We start from the raw sequence: 19,827 nt of genomic DNA, 5'->3' as shown, positions 1-19,827 counted from the left end.
GAAAGTTAACCATTCTCTGACATACGGTTATCTAAATGTGTAGACTTATCAAAATTGAAACAGATGTGCAATATCTTGAACGGACTGGAAGATGTCTTTGACCTACTTTGTCGACAAATAAGGACAACAATCATGCCATTTTAAAAAGTGATATTCATAATTTGTGGACATTTCATTGTGTTTATTATTGGAAAAAATTGGTATGTGACTTCTGTAAGGATGCCCTAAGCAGTTACTAAAAATGACAGTTACATCCCCAACATGACGTCCTGTGATGATATAGCCATAACATGTATAGCTGCCACGTGCCTGGATGACCGCCTCAACCCCTCCTCATGCAGCCAGTGAGAGGCCTAACTTTTTTTTAGGTGTATATCTAAAACTTGGAAATGGTGGGGATGGATAGGTGTTTGATCAAGTGTTTACAAAAACATTTCCAGAGAGAGGAGCCTTTTCACCACTTGACATGAAGACTATTCACAACATAATCATTTGGTTAATTTAATGTATGGAACGTTAACACTTGAAACCTCCACCTGACATTTTGAGTACATCAAAAATTCTTTAACACTTGCAGAGTTGACAACACATTATGTAAGGAGAACCAATCACTACATGGACACTTAACCCTTAAAGAAGAAGAAAGGATTTATGGTAAATGAATTTATTACAGCAAACATGAGATGAGAGCATCTTTGTAAAACCAGGAATTAAGTATGCAACACTGTTTCTCTTTGTACAGTCTTGTGAACAGAACATAAAACACATAACGGTCAACAAAGATTAAAATAACCTGTACTTCTGTGAAGAAATGCAGTCATATATTACAAAACTTGCGACTCTTTGGCAACAATCTTTAACAAAACAACTCTAAATTAAATCATATTGAGACAAACACGGAAGGAAGTACTCTGTTGCTCACCTGACTCTATGATGAACTGTAAAGTTAATGTGCATTTTTTCCTCTGCTTAATCTGTTATTGTTGAAAGTTGTGATGTGATCATGATTGTAAACAGCTGCACAGACAGTTCTGTCATCATGACTGTAAACAGCTGCACAAACAGTTCTGTCATCATGATTGTAAACAGCTGCACAGACTGTTCTGTCATCATGATTGTAAACAGCCGCAGACAATTCTGTGATCCTCATGATTGTAAACAGCTGCACAGACAGTTCTGTCATCATGACTGTAAACAGCTGCACAAACAGTTCTGTCATGATTGTAAACAGCTGCACAGACAATTCTGTGATCCTCATGATTGTAAACAGCTGCACAAACAGTTCTGTGATCATGACTGTAAACAGCTGCACAGACTGTTCTGTCATCATGATTGTAAACAGCTGCAAAGACTGTTCTGTCATCATGATTGTAAACAGCTGCACAGTCAATTCTGTGATCCTCATGATTATTAACAGCTGCACAAACAGTTCTGTGATCATGACTGTAAACAGCTGCACAGACAATTCTGTGATCCTCATGATTGCAAACAGCTGCACAAACAATTATGCGATCCTCATGATTGTAAACAGCTGCACAAACAGTTCTGTGATCATGATTGTAAACAGCTGCACAAACAGTTCTGTCATCATGACTAAACAGCTGCACAGACTGTTCTGTCATCATGATTGTAAACAGCTGCACAGACAATTCTGTGATCATCATGATTGCAAACAGCTGCACAGACAGTTCTGTGATCATTATCATTGTCAACCGCTGCACAGACAATTATGGGATCCTCATGATTGTAAACAGCTGCACAAACAGTTCTGTCATCATGATTGTAAACAGCTGCACAAACAGTGCTGTGATCATGACTGTAAACAGCTGCACAGACTGTTCTGTCATCATGATTGTAAACAGCTGCACAAACAATTCTGTGATCCTCATGATTGTAAACAGCTGCACAAACAATTATGTGATCCTCATGATTGTAAACAGCTGCACAAACAATTATGTGATCCTCATGATTGTAAACAGCTGCACAGACAATTCTGTGATCATTATCATTGTCAACCGCTGCACAAACAATTATGCGATCATCATGATTGCAAACAGCTGCACAGACAGTTCTGTGATCCCCATGATTTTAAACAGTTGCAACATCTGCTACTGTGGCTTCATGAAAACACCAAAGCACACAGGCACAATTACATATTACACTTATACATTTTCACTAATATTTTTTCTACGTGTTCTTGAACAATCACATTTCAATATCAACGTTACTGAGAACAACATGCCATGAAATGAGCTCCTCCACACCCTTTGGGTGAGACGGGCTAAACTTAAAAATAAGATTTTGATTTCCACAATTTTTCATTTGTTGATCACTAAATAAAAATCAGTTTATCCCATTAAAATCATAAAAAATCCACAGGTGATGAATCAATTCTTGACAGTCAAAATAATACCTTCCATGTGTTGGACGTCCTTTACAACTAGATGTGTTTATAATGAAGCAATGATTACAAACAGTATTCACTTACCCTTTGATTTAAACCGCAAATACAGACAATCTAAATCTATTTGATTAAATTTGATTTTCGCACATGGCACCTATGCTAAAATCACCTGTCTGTTTATGCAATGATCCTCACCAACATCATCCCATTGTTCATCCCCCCAAAGTTAGTACCAAAATGATAGTTTTAAAAAAACATGTACAAGTTTGCATAACATCATTCATCAAAAATAACTGCTCTTAAATACGAAGACTGTTCACTATGCCCAAAGAACATGTGTGCATTCATGGAGAGGTCCAATGAAGATTATTCCCAAGGTTTTACAGTTAGCAAATAATCACACTGTGTGACCTATTGCGATTCTGTGAAATGGATGAGACGTAATATGTACAGAGATAACCACTCAGTATACACAGCTAGGAAACAATAAGTCATTATCATGATTACATAATTACACAAAGGCTTGTTACAAAGCACTGAAAATGATGCCCTTCCTTCGATAGGTGATCAGAGCTTTCTGACACTATTTCAGTGGGCCAAAAGCCAAGTTTTTGTATTTATGTTAACTGTTTTGTAGCTGACAAACATATGTTTTCCACAGAGATATTTCTGTTCCGTCTATCTTGAAATGCTCCACCACTGATAAGGTGCAGGAAAATAGCATCTTATTGCATCGTTCCTAAACAAGGTTTGGGGAAAAAATACAACACTTTGTATTTTGCCACAACATGAGGGCTGATTATGTTTACAGAAGTTGTTGCTATGACTTATGTGGTTATGTACATAAATGTCTTGTTGATGTATATTTGAAATGAGGAAGGTCAATGGCAAATAATGAACTTTCCCTTGATTATCTACAAGTACACAACATCATCTAGTACAGAGCAATCCAGCTGGGGAAAGATTTCAGAAATGCAACTTGTGATTATGAATCTGTTGTCTGACTAGCTATTGTCCACTTGACCCTGCTCAAAACAATAACAGACACTGTTTCACTGATCTGAGTGTCTGCTACACTGCCTCATTGATCTGAGTGTCTGCTAACAATGCCTCATTGATCTGAGTGTCTGCTGACAATGCCTCACAAAGCTGATCCAAGTGTCTGCTGACAATGCCTCACAAAGCTGATCCAAGTGTCTGCTGACACTGCCCTCACTGCTGGATTTCTATTTATTTCATATGTCACATTCACAATAAAAACTGAACGCTTCTTCATCTTCAAAATCCACAATAGCTCATTCCACAACATTCTTCATAACTAGCCACATGCTGCAATCTGTTTGAACACAAATTCTCTCTATTCAACACAAAATTGTGACACAATTCACCTCCGGCTACTACTGTGATAATGTCTCCTATCTCTATGGTGATCACTCGAGCGACGGTGCCGACTGGATCGGTCATCTCGGTGCCAATGACGATCTCTGTCTTCCCGACACTCACTCCAACGAGAGGATGACCCCCTATCATAGTCACGTGACTGTTCATGTCCTTGAGGAGGAGGAGGAGGCATCTGGGGGGCAGACTGGGGGGGGAAAGGTGGAGGAGGCATGAATGGCATTCCAGGACGACCTTGATGCATCAAGCCTTGAGAATGAGGTCGAGGTCGTTTGTCCTGTAGTTCCTCCCCAACACCGTGCAGCGGTCTCTTCTTCTCCTGTGGAGGTTCCCCTGAAGAGGAAGCGTGACTCTGGCTTTCCAGAAGTGATGATGCAGGCATAGGAGGAGGCCGCAACAGCCCCGCACCACTACTGTCTTTCTGCCTCAGGTCAACATCCTCCCCACCAAAGTTTCCATCACCTCCTGAACCAGGCCTGAACAAGGGTCCTGGAGCTGGTGGAGGTCCTTGTCCTGGCCATGCCATCATACGATGATCAACATCCTCACCAGCATGGAGACCAGGCCCAGGGGGGCCCTCAAAGTCTAGTTTAGGCGGTCCTAAGAACTCGGATGGAGCTTGGAAACCTTGTTGTGGACCTGGGAATGGTTGAGGTGGTCCTGTGAAGTGGGCCCCTTGGAAGCCTGTGGCTGAAGGGAATAGTGAGGGAGGCTCATCAACAGCAGGTGGCTGGGGGTTTCCCGGCCCCCACTGCTGCTGGGGAGTGAGTCTGGGAGGGGCAATCCGCTCATCCTTATCCATAGGAGGAGGACCTGATGGCAGGATGCGCTCATCAATGTCTACTTGCCGCTCTAACACACTAGACTTGGACTTTGCAATAGAAGACAGGATAGGAATACTGGGTTTAATTCTTAAGTCCACATCACCCTGTACTCTCATGTCTGTGTCACCTCCAGCAGGAAGGGGTTGAACTCTCATATCCAAGTCACTTCTTGATAGCTCCAGCTGCTCAAGACTAGCATCTTTACCAACCTCATCTGAAACTGTTGAAGACAACACAGGTTTATCATCTTTGTGCTTCTCAATAATGTCACTGAAAATATTTTTTGGTTTTGTCTCTGCTGATTCATCAGCTGCACCAAATCCTGGAATCACGCTCTCTGACGCATTACTATCAGTTTCCATATCCTCTTTCTCAGCTTTCTTTTCCTCCTTTTCCTCACTCAATTCCTTTTCTTTTGTTTTTGACACAACTGGAGGAATCTCTTCTGTCTTAGAAGCAGCAGGCACTCTGCCCATCACATCATTGATCAAGGCCTGAAGGGCAACAGGGATGTTGGGTGTTAGTTCCCCTTGTGTCACAGCTGCACTTGACTCAGTGTTGCTACTGGCCTTTGCTGCCTCACTACTTGTGTCCTTGCCTGTATCTGGCAACTGACTACTAGCACCTGTGTCAGATGTTTCACTAGAGTTTGTCTGTGATGGTTTAGGTGTTGTATCACTTGTCTTGTCTGAGGTTGAGGGGACCTCTGCCTTTCGTCTACTCTCAGAACTACCCTGACCATCCTTGGAAACCTTGTTATCAGAGGTTTCTCTGCTCCTGTCCCTGCTCCTATCCCTGCTCCTGTCTCTACTCTTGTCCCGGCTTCTGTCCCGACTCTTGTCCCGGCTCTTGTCTATGCTCCTGTCCCGGCTCTTGTCCCGGCTTCTGTCTCGGCTCCTGTCCCTGCTTCTGTCTCTACTCTTATCTCTGCTCCGTCGTATGTCTGATCGATCTCTTCGTCGCTCCCGGGATCGATCTCGGTGACTGTGATGTCTCTCTGAAGATCTTCCTCTGTGACGGTGTCTATCCCGATCTCGACTCCTGTCCCGGCTCCTTCTGTGTCTATCTCCACTTCTCCTGTCCCGTGACCTCTCAACACTTGATGATCTCCGATCACTTCGCCTGCTATCAGAATCCCTTCTGTCTCTATCACTTTTCCTACTATCAGAACTAGATGATTTTCTAGTACTTGAGGAGGAATGTTTCTCTTTATCAGACTCTTTAGATTTCTTTTCCAGTGGTTTAGGGGAGTCTAAAGCCAAAGCCTCAGACCCTGAACTGCTGGCCACCGATTCAGCCACAGAAACTGCTGACTTGGATTCAGAGACAGACACTGGAGGTACCACTGTTGGTGGAGGCAATAATGATGGTGCTGTAGTCGTTACTGTTGCTGCTGCTGCTGCAATAGTTGCTGCTGCTGCTGTGCAAGCTACTGCCTGAGCGAGGCCCTGTACAGACAAGTTAGAAGCCTGCTGGCCTTGAAGTGCTTTCCTCTGCTCCTCAACTTTCTGGGTCAGCTCCACAAGCAACTTCTGTTTGTTAGTAGCATCTGTTGCTGCAGCCAAGGCAGCTACCATAAATGCAGTGATCTCAGCAGGATTGTTACTTTTGGCAACTTGAGAGATCATGGAGTCAACATTAATTCCTTTGAGAGTGTCAGTCTGTGACATAGGCTTATCTGGTCCTTGTGATGATGCGGGCTGAGCTGTGGGGACGGAATACACTTGGGATGCAGTGGAACTGGACACACAGACTGGCACGGGAACAGCTGCTACTGCTGTTGCTGTTGCTGCTGTTGCTGCTGCTGCTGCTGCTGCTGCTGCTGCTGGTGTTGGCAATACAGGGGCCAAGGTGGTAGGTGCCGGGACAGGTAGAGGAGACACGGGGACAGGGAAGGGAATGGTTGCCGACACTGCTGCTGGTGGCGCAGAGGTCAGCTTAGTGATGTTACCACCAGGCTGGGTGGAGATGGGGGCAGTGGTGGCGGTTGTTGCAACAGTTGTTGTCAAAGTCAACTTGATGATGTGACTGGTATCAGCAGGATCATAGGCATCGTCATCGTCATCATCATCCATTCCACCTGGTGAGTATGGAGCCATGCCTGCAAATAGATCATGGTGTAAAACAACAGCCTTTCTTGAAGACAACAATTGCACTCAGTATGTTTTGTATTTTCTATATCAACCAACCACATATCCAAAGTTGAACTTACACAAACTTTAAACCATAATTAGAAATCATCAATACTACTTCATTCCTACTAGAAATCAAGTGTAATCTGAATCTCCTCGATTGCTAGCCATCTACATGAAACTAACTGGTACACTTACTGTCTTCCTCTTCCTCTTCCATCTGACTAGACTTGGTGGAGGCGTAGGCCTTCACAATAGGGTCCTGTAGTGTCACAGCTGTCTGAGTCATGTCACCTGACGGGGAGGAGGAAGATGACGATGACGACGACCTCGACAGCTCGATGAGCTTCTTGGGCATGGGTTTGTAGGTGGGCACAGGTTTGAGAGGAGGTGTAAAGGACTTCTCGAGAGGCTTCTGACTCGGAGGTCTGTAGTTTCTGTTCCGGGGATCATTAGGGTTCAAGCTGACTTTTGCCTTCTTTGAAGGAACAAAGTGCGTAGGGGCATCTATGGGGCGTTTTACTTTAGTCACCACGATGATTCCCAGGATCATGTGGGGCCGATTCTCTTCCAAACCTGAAGAACAAGGTAAGTGAATTGTTGAATTAATTGTAGTTAACAGAATAGTTAATAGTATTTTAGTCATAAGGTTTGTAATGAAAGTGACATTTTCATTGACGTTTTCCCCACTATTGAAACCAAACAGGATGGAACAGCAAATTCTGGTGCTGTACATTTCTTAATCACAAATGCCCAACCATTTTACTGAAACAATATGATGAAACAATATGATGAAACAATATGATGAAACACATCAAGGACCAATCAAGGGTCTATCTATGTGAGGAGAAATGGGGTTTTACGTCACTAAAGATTATTGCATTAATAGAGCAACGTACGTGTGCGTGTGTGTGTGTGGCTACTTGAACTAATCTGGACTAGGGTCATACTTTTTAGTGCTCGCCCACTATGATAACATTCGGCAGTTTAACATGAATAGCCCACTCAGCCATAGTACCCTATAAGCCAACCAGGCCTTGTTTTATTCCCTTAATAATGAGTACCATCATTTAACATCTTCTGTTATGATGCGGCCAGGGGTTGAACCGGGCAGATGCTCTATTGACTAGACCACAGAGTCTATGAAGGATCTATCCTGAAACATACCAAGGACCAATCAAGGACCCATGCTTGCCCTACATGCAGTACATACCTGGCCCATCAAAGGGCAGGAGGACCCGTGGGATTCGGCTGTGGGAGGCCAGGGGCACCAGGTAGAAATCCTTAACCTGCTTGGCTGCGTTTGACACCACGCCGCATCGACTCAGTCCATTCAGATAGGAGTAGAGGTGGATGTAGGCCATCTTCTCACCATCACTGCCCGGCACAAACCTCACCACACAGATGTCCTGATTAGAAATATTATAGAGAGAGAAAGCATTTAGTGTCATAGCTCTTGTCTATCTAAGCACAGATAGTCTTAATAGCTACACAGCTGACACTCACCCTAGACCCACCTGACCCCCAGTTACACAGCTGACACTCACCCCAGACCCACCCGACCCCCAGTTACACAGCTGACACTCACCCCAGACCCACCCCACCCCCAGTTACACAGCTGACACTCACCCTAGACCCACCCTACCCCCCAGTTACACAGCTGACACTCACCCTAGACCCACCCTACCCCCAGTTACACAGCTGACACTCACCTTAGACGCACCCTACCACCAGTTACACAGCTGAAGCTCACCCTAGACCCACCCTACCCCCAGGTAACACAGCTGACACTCACCCCAGACCCACCCTACCCCCCAGGTAACACAGCTGACACTCACCCTAGACCCACCCTACCCCCAGTTACACAGCTGACACTCACCCTAGACCTACCCTACCCCCAGTTACACAGCTGACACTCACCCCAGACCCACCCTACCCCCCAGGTAACACAGCTGACGCTCACCCTAGACCCACCCTACCCCCAGTTACACAGCTGACACTAACCCTAGACCGACCCTAACCCCAGTTACACAGCTGACACTCACCCCAGACCGACCCTAAACTCACTCTAGACCCATACCCTCTCCTCCCCTTCTAAGGTTACACAGCTGACACTCACCCTAGACTCACCTAGACACATACCCTCTCCTCCCCTTCTAAGGTTACACAGCTGATACTCACCCTAGACTCACTCTAGACCCAGACCCTCTCCTCCCCTTCTAAGGTTACACAGCTGACACTCATTCTAGACTCCCTCAGACACATACCCGCTCCTCCCCTTCTAAGGTTACACAACTGATACTCACCCTAGACCCACTTTGTCGAACCCGCCCCAGGTAGTCCCACATCTGGTCAGGTCCAATACGTCCACATATGTGTATCAGGTCAGGGAACTCCTGCAGTAGATGGAAACATACAAACAGTTACACCAACAGTAACAAAGCGGGCCATAGAACCAATAAACTTGCCCGAGACCACAGACCGTATTTAACAGTGTACCCGCTGGCTTTTCAAAGTACAAGTCCTGATGGACAGGCAACTCTAAACATTAGCAGTCCCTACCAATATTTGTCAGTCCAAACTTGGAACAAATAAAAAAATTCTGAAAATTATCTGGTTTAAATTCTTTCAAAGTCATGTTCAATGCAGTGTACATTCATGGCTGACAAATTCAATGACGTCATCTCGGAAGTTACTTAGATCTACACGTCATTCACACAAAGTTCAGTCACAATTTTCTATTTTGGGGGGAATATTTCACTTTGGTTTGAGACATTTTTTCTTTGCACTAAAAATAACCTTGATGATAACAGACAAGCTGACTTCATTAAAAAATATACTTCATGGAACATCGCCAATGTTTTGTTTAACAACAAAGATTTGTCTCTCCACAGGAACAGACAATCAGATCTAATTATAATTGTAACGGATAAAAAATGGTAAAACCTGGTAAACAGGAACACTGATTTAGTGCGGCAGTCTGCAAAACACCACCTATAGGATGGCAGCATGCAAATAATTCACACAAACCACTGATCGATACTATGAACATTGTCCTATGACGCCAGGTGAACTACAACATTTGGACACAGTAAATCATCCTATGCTAATGAAGGCATTTCCTCACCAACGACTCTGTGGGGCCCGACACCCGGTAGGCTGATGTGGCGAACTTGTTGAAGTCTTCATTGGAGATCAATCCCTTCCACAGACTGGGCCCGGCAGGCTTGAACTTGGCCTTGGACTCCAGGCCTGAGGACAAGGCGGAGTCAGGGGACCTGTGGACGCAGATAAACACACTGATTGCTATGATGATTTGGTCTTGTTTGGATAAACTCTACTCAGACTCGAACTGTCTACCATCATGCTACACAACTGTAACTGGGGATGGTGCTTACAAACAAAATTATGATAATTAATTTTTGAAGTTTGGATTAGAACTCATAACCAGCACAGCAAAGGGAGAAAACTCCCCACAGAGTTAGAAAACTGACACAGCAGAGTTAAGATGGCATGGTGAAAAAGTGAAGCTGGTAATGTGAAGAAGGGGCAAGTGTGTTAAGAGACTGGCTTTTACACAATAATTGTCAAATTTTCAGTTGTATTGCATCAAGGCCTGGAGCAGCTGCCTGTGGAAATAATGGCAGTGTTCTATGGTGGTCACGTATCCAAAGATAAGATATCTGACCACACTCAACTACTGTCTGGTGACACACAGGTTCCAATTTGATAATCACAGAACTGTTCCTTTTATGATCATGATGATGATAAGCTACCGTAGGTCACTTTGTCTAACTAACATTGCATACCACAATCATAATTGAGTTTGGAACAGACATTCAAGGGGTTAGTTAATACAAGCAGCATCCAAGATGATCGGGGATGATGACACATAATCATCCAAGTCACAGAGCCTGACCTCCAAAACCATTACATCGTTTCATAGTCTGCTGGGGACCAGTCCTAAACCGGAATCAACATGGGCTTCCTTAAGACAACAGCCTGATAATTGAGTTTGGAACATCCATTGCAGTGGTTGATATGAGCAACACCCTACATCATAGGGGATGATGACACCCAATCATCCAAGATACACAGCCTGACCACCCAAACAATTACTTAGCCTTGTACAACAAGCATAGTTTGCTGAAGACCAAATCAGCATGGGCTTCCAAGCATGGGGTTGCAGAGCGGATGCTGCCCCTGCCTCCCCATCATGACAAACACTGCACTGTAGCAGAGGAACCACACAACAGTCACCAATCTCAGTCTCACGGTGTACCCACCTGACAGTCACATCCTTGGCCCCCGAGTATGTGGAGGAGGCAGGGGCGTCGGTCTTACTCTGTCGAATTGCTCTCAGCACCTCCTTCACCACCTCCTCAGCATTCGACAGGTCTTCCTGCTTGTTGGTCGGTTTCTCCACCTTCTTGCCACCCTCTCCCATCACCTTGTGGGCGACTTTCAGCTTCTTGACGGCCGACTCGCCAGCAGGAGGCGGCACCTTGCCTGTGCACACCTTACAGTTCAGGTCAAACAAGTGGTTGCGGTGCTGGTCAGTCGTGTCCACGGCGGGGTTCTCTGGTGTGCTCAGTTCTTTCTCGTCAGTCTCCTTCTTCGTGTCACTCTCGCTCTTCTCGGGCTTCACCTCATTCGACTGGTGTAAATAAATAAGTATGAGTTGATAAATAAAGACTCAAGGTGACAGTTCTAACATTGTTAAAGTATTTAACACATCTGTAAGTGGTAACTTCTACCTCCCCATACTCTGCCCTCCTAAAACATCATGTGTCCTTTAACACCAGTGTGCTCAGATCCTCAGTCACCTCCCCCAACATCCCTAGTACCCCCCTTACCACCAGTGTGCTTAGATCATCATTCACCTCCCCCCACTGACCCTCCCCACATCCGGTTTCCCCACTTACCACCAGTGTGCTTAGATCATCATTCACCTCCCCCCACTGACCCTCCCCAAATCCGGTTTCCCCCCGTACCACCAGTGTGCTTAGATCATCATTCACCTCCCCCCACTGACCCTCCCCACATCCGGTTTCCGCACTTACCACCAGTGTGCTTAGATCATCATTCACCTCCCCCCACTGACCCTCCCCACATCCGGTTTCCCCACTTACCACCAGTGTGCTTAGATCATCATTCACCTCCCCCCACTGACCCTTCCCAAATCCGGTTTCCCCACTTACCACCAGTGTGCTTAGATCATCATTCACCTCCCCCTACTGACCCTCCCCACATCCGGTTTCCCCACTTACCACCAGTGTGCTTAGATCATCATTCACCTCCCCCTACTGACCCTCCCCACATCCGGTTTCCCCACTTACCACTAGTGTGCTTAGATCATCATTCACCTCCCCCCACTGACCCTCCCAACATCCGGTTTCCCCCCTTACCACCAGTGTACTTAGATCATCATTCACCTCCCCCCACTGACCCTTCCCAAATCCGGTTTCCCCACTTACCACCAGTGTGCTTAGATCATCATTCACCTCCCCCTACTGACCCTCCCCACATCCGGTTTCCCCCCGTACCACCAGTGTGCTTAGATCATCATTCACCTCCCCCCACTGACCCTCCCCACATCCGGTTTCCCCCCTTACCACCAGTGTGCTTAGATCATCATTCACCTCCCCCTACTGACCCTCCCCACATCCGGTTTCCCCACTTACCACCAGTGTGCTTAGATCCTCATTCAGCTCCCCCCACTGACCCTTCCCAAATCCGGTTTCCCCACTTACCACCAGTGTGCTTAGATCCTCATTCAGCTCCACCTCCCCCTTGTGGGTCTTCTTGCGGATATGCACTGGCTCCTTCTGCGCTTCCTTTTCAGCAGTTTTGATCATCTCCAACGTCTGCAGCAAACACAAACACAAACACAAGTTAGACATGATAGCTCACAAAATCCTTAGACTCTTTCAATAGTTCCTTCTATTTCTAACAAAGCCTGCATGCGTATACCTACATGTTTGGTTTCGTTCTCTCTCCACAGCGACAGTTCCTTGGATGCAAGTTCCTCCGTGGACATGTGTACCAAACGGTTGGGTTTGATCTGACCAGTCAGGATCTTGCGGAACAATCCCTGAAAACAAACACACAAACTCACATTAAATACACTTGGAGTACATTTATTTAACAATAGTGAGTTAGTCCTCTTTGTAACTGTCAAACGCAAGATTATATTTTCTCAGGCCGCAGGCTTAGTTCTCAAATTGGTAATGAAAACAGAATTACTATATTCGACGTAATAAGCCCCCAGGGCGATCTCAAAATTAAAAATAGGAGTCTCTTATTAGAATATTATTTTGGTAAAAAAAAAAAAAGTTGAAAGATCGTAAATTTCGCGGTTTATGCTGACAGCCTGAGATGTTTATATACGGGAGATATATTTTTCCAGAATTTAATTAGCAAATATCGCCATGGGCGCTTATAAGAGCAGGGCGCATATTACGTCAAATACAGTATTGAAATTAGTTATTCAGGGGTAAATCAAAATCTTTATGTAAATCCACATTTGTTAAATGTGGGTCTGTCAGACAAGTGATAGGACTGCATAATTATGTATTATGTATTATGTCACATATCATGGAATAATTGTATATCAACTGTGTAAGATCCACAAATAAATTGGATATAATTGTACAGGGCTTCACTACTGAAACAAAGACTCATGAAATCTTAAATCTTGATAGGCCGTAAATATGGTTATAGACACGAAAGCACTTAATAACCTAAGTATCTGCACACGCACCTTGTTCTTGGGGTCGCGGATGTTGAAGATGAGAGTGCGGTACTTATTGCGGTACTTGTGGCCGGCGGTGTCCTGGTAACACTTGAACAGTTCTTCCTCCACAGCAACAGCCAGCTGTTTGATTTCGCTGTTGGACAGCATGATGTCATCAGCATCTTCCGCCCTTGAAAACAGGAAACTTGGTTCATCAAAAGGGGAACCATACAAGTTTGAAGATTATCCATAGCACCACTGCTGTTAACCACAGTGATGCAAGAAATATCATGGTTAAAATGTTAAGAATTTTGTTAATATCAACTTCAAATCAAGATGGTTTTAAATCACAATACCCAAGAGGAAGAAAGGTAAAAGACGTTTGATATGTATGAAACTAGTGGGTGCATGATATATTTAGGAAGCTATTAGCAATTTCCGGGCAAAATAACAGCAGACATTAATCATTCATGGGCCAGACATGTGGCTGATAGTGTAAGCACAGGTTCAGATGTTCGGGATACAGTAACACACAATCAGCAAGGTCATACATTGTAAACATCCGATCATCATTCCTGTAATTTCTTATAGGTGAGGTGAAATGGGGTTTAACGTCGTGTCGATGATTATTGCACTTATATAGCAGCATGCATGCGAAGCATCCCCCTCATTATATGCCGAGGGGCTGACAATCTGGCAAACCTTGATGCATCCTCTTTCCATCGGGCTGCTTTGTACACTGACAAAGCACATGACCAAGAATGAACTAATTCTACCTCCTCCATCACAAGACTCTCTTTACCTGCCCTGTAGAGCGTCTCGGAGAGCCTTCCTCACGTTGATGCGAACTGGATCAGGGCCTTCACTGCGAACTTTCCGCAGTGCTTCTTCCCTCTTCTGTTGTTCTCTCTCCTTTTCTTTCTTCCTCCGCTGCCTTTCCCTCTCTCTTCTTTCTCTCTCAATCTGTTCCATTTCTCTCTCACGCCTCTGTCTCTCCCGCTCTTCTCGTTCACGGTTCTTCATCCTCTCCCTCTCAATCTCTGTGAAAACACAAGAGGGTGGTTTATCCTACTGGTCTCTCTGTCATAACACCGCCTACATTGAGAGGGGGGAGTGAGTACCCTGTAGCATCAAACCTATGCCTTGTGCCTCATATGCAAACACATTCACCTCTAGCTAGCTTATAATATCCATAACATCAGGCTGAACAACGTTTAGTGTGGATGGTGAACTTTCTCCCATTACACCTGTATGTCTGGGATTAAGTTAATGGGCTAGTTAACTGAAATGTGAATTATGTCATATGACATCTTAATTTGAGTAATACATATTACAACACTTCAAGGGATTCAAACTTCCAACAAGCTGCCTACTATTGATCTAATTACCGTATTCGACGTAATAAGCGCCCAGGGCGCTCTCAAAATTAGAAGTAGGGGTCTCTTATTAGAATGTTATTTTGGTGAGAAAAAAACAGAGTTGAAAGATAAATTTCGTGGTTTATGCTGACAGCCTGAAATGTTAATGTACGACAGATATATTTTTCCAGAATTAAATGCCCATAATTAAGGGTGCATATAACACACGCCTGTGTATTATACGCGAATGAATAAGTCTTGTGTACATTGATCAATCGGAAGGGGTGCTATTTGGGATTGTTCACTAGCCAATATCTTAGCAAATGTCACCATGGGCACTTATTAGAGCGGGGCGCTTATTACGTCGAATACGGTATTACACATCGATCCCTCTTAGTTATTCATTCTATAAAAGGTGTTAAAAGTATGACAGTTCCATGTAAAAACATATTTCAGTAATTTGATGTCCTTCACATGATTCAGTATCAAACTGTAAATGCCACATGCTGACTTACGAGCTCCATAGAACTTGCTGGCCATGACTCCCGGGCGGAGAACCTCAAATGTTTGATGATCCGACAGCCACATCTCCAGGTTCTGTTCTGTCGGAGCATTGTTCCCCATGAGGAGGCGTCCATTATGTCGCTCCAACACAACCACCTTCTCCTGCCCTGGCCGTGCCAGAGACTTTACATAGTCCGGCTACAAACATGTACAAACATCACGGTGCATCCTAACATCATCTCATGGAAGTGTAATGTAAGAAGTAAGTGTGTCCTAATCTACAGGGCTAGCCTGATGAGCTGTCACTCACTAGCAATCAAACAAGTTATTTATCAATGGACAATATTTATCAATATTGCAAATTTTAGTACAAATTGTATATTATATACTTATCCTATCTCACACTGTGCATTTCTCCCTTCTTCTTCAGTCCTATGTGGGAATCTGCTTGAATCATGTTTCCAGCTTCTGAAAAAAAGATAGCCACCCAAGCCACCCAAGCCACCCAAGCCACCCAAGCCCCCCTGCATCTCCATGGTTACGTCCAAGAGCTAGGTCAATTACATGCCTCTCGTGCACGTGTCTGCAAACATGGTCCAACTGCTTGCAAAAATCCTTTTTCTCTTCATCCTCCAATTGTCTTTTCTGGAGATGTAGAAGGTCCACAGTGACCTGAAGGCTAGAGTCTCTCTGCACATCCTGTGTGACCTGTTGTAATGCATCAGCAAACAAGGAGCGGGAAGACCAGGGTTGCTGATACAGTTTGGCCTTGAATTGATTGTCCTATGATAGTCCTAGAATGTTGCAGTACACCACGGCAACAAAGAGCCATCTTGGTGCCGGCGTGGTGAACGAGGAGGCCCAAGATCTGCGTAAGCTTGTCTTGTGTAAGGTTGATCACTCCCCGAGTAAAGGCATCTGCATGGGAAGAGAGACAGATAGCGCGTCTATAGATGACAAATCATAGATACGAGTGGGAGGGTACGGCGGACTGTGGCATCCAAGTGTGTTAGGTCCCGATCTTCAACCACATAAGACGATGTCAAATGCTTCTGAGACAGAATAGAAATGTCACGATCCAAATCCAGGGAGGCAACCGTAGTAGACATGCCATGAGTGCCTGTATCTTCAAGAATGAAGTGGGGGACATAGAAACAATCCCGTAGACGACAAAAGGGAGCGAGAGCCGTATCCAGGTTGACATAATGTCCAGTAAGACCGGTCTGGGAGGGAGTGTGATATTGGACGAGCTAGCTGATGGAACTGCGAATCCGGTGAACCAATCCGCAACCGAAGTTGTCCACTGTAACTGCAATTTATCAGCGATCCAATACAGAACCGATTCAGGGTCTGCGGGTTCAAACCTCGACCCAGGAGGGCAGTGACAAGGGATCATCAAGAACGCCTGGCGGCTGTAGACTGTCAGTTAACTGAGCCTGGAGACAGGGATCGCTCGAAAGTAGAGGCCGAACTACCTGATACAAGAGGGATCGTGCGGGTGGCAACCGAAACCCGATCCGGATAAGTAGGTTGAGGAGTCGATGAAGGATCCGAACGTCGAAGGAGGACAGTGGATATTGCTTTCACAAGAGAGTCGAACGATGGTTTCGAAGTCTGTTGTTGATCCCTGTGATCCCAACTCGTGGGTAGGATAGGTGGACAAGGGTCGGGAGAAGCCAACCTAGAAGGATAACGATGCGGTGATCTGTGCGGAAATGACTTCGACGATCACGTTCGTTATACCCTATCCTGTGAACTGTGAGGCAGGTAGGCATAGCCGGCAGAAGAGCAGTAGTCATGAAACCGTGAGTAAGGGTATCCGGGACGCTGGTAATTGGAGTCATGGTAGATATGGTAGATATGGTAGATATGGTAGATCCCTGCCAACGAGCCACCAAGGCATCAACCGCCTGAAAAATCCCGTGAGGATAACCACTATGGTGATGCTCCACGAAGGATGGCCGATCTGTCCTAAGAGAGAACTGTCCGACGGGTGGTCAAATGCAGACGATTGGGAGCGGGAATGATGACAATCATGGTGCAGGCCTTTGATATCAGCCAAGGAGCGAGAATGGTGATCCAATTGAGAATGGGAATCCTGGGAGCGTGATCTCCGATCCTGTGAGCGGGAATGCCGATCCCGTGAGCGAGAAAGACAATCCTGGGAACAGGAACGCTGATCCTTGGAACAAGAATGACGATCGCGGGAGCGGGAGTGCCGATCTGTCATCTTGTGGGGGTGAACGTCGCATCAAAGTGTGACGATCTAAAACAACCCAAGCAAGACGTTGTTTTTCCTTTTTCCCCATATTAATAGGCCTCAGGATACTTGACAACTTGGTGAGGGACAAACAATATTCTCTGATATTACAAACAAGTCACCACACGGTGGCAATGAAGAGACTGATTTGGTAGGTGTACATGTGGTCAGTTCAAGCAGGCACGGCCTGCACAAGAGGCACGTAATTGACCTAGCTTTTGGACGTAACCATGGAGATGCAAGGGGGCTTGGTGGCTATCTTTATTTCAGAAGCTGGAAACATGATTCAAGCATGTTCCCACATAGGATCGAAGAAGAAGGGAAAAATACAAAGTGTGAGATAGGATAAGTTTTATAACTTCAAATTTCACCTGGTTTCATGCTGTCATGATGCATTGATGTTTGCAGGACATTACAACATACCATAAAATTATTAAATAATTTGATTCAAAGCCTATCCAGTTACATCACTGTTTACATCCCCACAAAATGTTTCGTCCTGCTTGAATCATGGGCTTGGAAGATGCCTGTTAGCTCTAACTGTTCAATTTCCAAACTATAATTGCAATAATTGGCCTAAAGTCAGAATATTGGATGGGAACCTCATAAACACCTTTTTGAGGCACTATTGCTTGAAACAATTATGCAACATATACTACTCAAAAGAATTAAAGGAACACCTAATTCTTTCATTGCATGACAGATTAACTATGAATATGAACAGATGTAATATGGAAGGATGTCCTTAACTTGTTTTGAATATATCTTAGGTTTGACTTGGTTTGAAAATGTAGTATATATTTAATACAGGACTAGAACATGGCAAAAACATGTTATAATGAGTTCAGGCTGATATCACAAATGTCAGTTCTCCAGTTTCCCCATCTGAGGCATGTACTCACCCTGCCTGCATTCCTCTCCCTCTCCTTCCTCAGTAGTCGGAGTGATTCGCGTGCATGATGCTGGATACACTCATCACTACAGTACACGGAGCCCGGCCTTGCCCCGCGCCGACAGTCCATCCGCACACACTTCACAAACTTCGCAGCGCCCTGCAGATTCAAGCACATATATATATATATACATCAATGCACTAGAGCCAAAAGAAAAAATATAAGATTTAAAGCTATGTCGAATACTAATTTACCTTACTGCACCTAAACAAATTGGAGCAGAGACTAGTATTTGTTTACCGTTATTTTCTTGTGTCCCTTTTTCTTGTCAGCCCCATCCTTGCTGGGTGTGGAGGTGCCAGGCTTCCCAACCCCCTTGGAGGACTCCACCACCTTTCCATCAGGTTTCTGTAATGTAACCATAGATACTGCAGTTAACTGTTAGTGGACCTCATGGAGGTCTTATCAATACTGTTTCCATGACAAAGTTTGGGACACCTGGAATAGGCATTCTGTGATGAGCAAACACATGGCGACCCACTCAAGTTTTCTAATGTTAAACAAGAGTGCAATTACTGAAGAGGGTATGCTAGTTATTTACTTAGACAATATCAGAATAAATTGATTTCATTGGAGCACAAAATGACCCCAGACCAGCCAGGAGAGGACCTGATACATACTTTTGTCTCACTGTCATGTCTTCCACATACCTTTTTTACACCTGCTTTTGCTGCTATCTTTGATTTTTCTGAAACAGGATACACTGGATAAAGAATAGGTAAATATTCCTCCTTAAATCAATGTAAATATAGGTATGTAATCAAACAAGCCTTTCATACAGCATGAGGCAATGGTTTTTAGAACGACTGTAATTGTGTGCTGTCTGTAAACCTGACACAACTGTGGACTGTTCCTATGCAGGCGTTTGTAAACCTGACACAACTGTGGACTGTTCCTATGCAGCCATTTGTATACCTGACACAACTGTGGACTGTTCCTATGCAGCCGTTTGTATACCTGACACAACTGTAGACTGTTCCAATGCAGCCGTTTGTATACCTGACACAACTGTAGACTGTTCCTATGCAGCCGTTTGTAAACCTGACACAACTGTAGACTGTTCCTATGCAGCCGTCTGTAAACCTGACACAACTGTAGACTGTTCCTATGCAGCCGTCTGTAAACCTAACATGACTCTGGACTGTTCCTATGCAGCCGTCTGTAAACCTAACACAACTGTAGGCTGTTCCTATGCAGGCGTCTGTAAACCTAACACAAGTACCTATGCAGCCATCTGTAAACCTAACACAAGTACCTA

General features: G+C 44.7%; 1 protein-coding gene across 5 annotated transcripts in view; it reads right to left on the bottom strand.

The window, feature by feature from the left end:
- Positions 1 to 648: 648 nt before the first annotated feature.
- LOC124139427 overlaps positions 649 to 19,827 on the bottom strand; it is a 38,115-nt gene continuing 18,936 nt past the window's right edge. For all 5 annotated transcript variants that reach the window (XM_048395029.1, XM_048395027.1, XM_048395031.1 and 2 more), the window contains exons 11-24: positions 19,220 to 19,257; positions 18,810 to 18,917; positions 18,519 to 18,668; positions 15,368 to 15,554; positions 14,297 to 14,534; positions 13,522 to 13,684; positions 12,736 to 12,852; positions 12,512 to 12,625; positions 11,045 to 11,415; positions 9,886 to 10,036; positions 9,065 to 9,154; positions 7,972 to 8,167; positions 6,957 to 7,334; positions 649 to 6,727 (exon numbers count right to left, since the gene is read on the bottom strand). In XM_048395029.1, the coding sequence (XP_048250986.1) occupies positions 3,789 to 6,727; positions 6,957 to 7,334; positions 7,972 to 8,167; positions 9,065 to 9,154; positions 9,886 to 10,036; positions 11,045 to 11,415; positions 12,512 to 12,625; positions 12,736 to 12,852; positions 13,522 to 13,684; positions 14,297 to 14,534; positions 15,368 to 15,554; positions 18,519 to 18,668; positions 18,810 to 18,917; positions 19,220 to 19,257 (5,240 nt within the window). In that variant the 3' untranslated portion in view covers positions 649 to 3,788. The remainder of the gene's footprint in view (positions 6,728 to 6,956; positions 7,335 to 7,971; positions 8,168 to 9,064; positions 9,155 to 9,885; positions 10,037 to 11,044; positions 11,416 to 12,511; positions 12,626 to 12,735; positions 12,853 to 13,521; positions 13,685 to 14,296; positions 14,535 to 15,367; positions 15,555 to 18,518; positions 18,669 to 18,809; positions 18,918 to 19,219; positions 19,258 to 19,827) is intronic.

This window comes from Haliotis rufescens, unplaced genomic scaffold (assembly GCF_023055435.1).
Source record: "Haliotis rufescens isolate VD_foot unplaced genomic scaffold, xgHalRufe1.0.p SCAF_1, whole genome shotgun sequence".
NCBI classification, from domain to species: domain Eukaryota; kingdom Metazoa; phylum Mollusca; class Gastropoda; order Lepetellida; family Haliotidae; genus Haliotis; species Haliotis rufescens.
The sequence above is the reverse complement of the archived record's forward strand: the minus strand, read 5'-3'. Positions and strand labels throughout refer to the sequence as shown.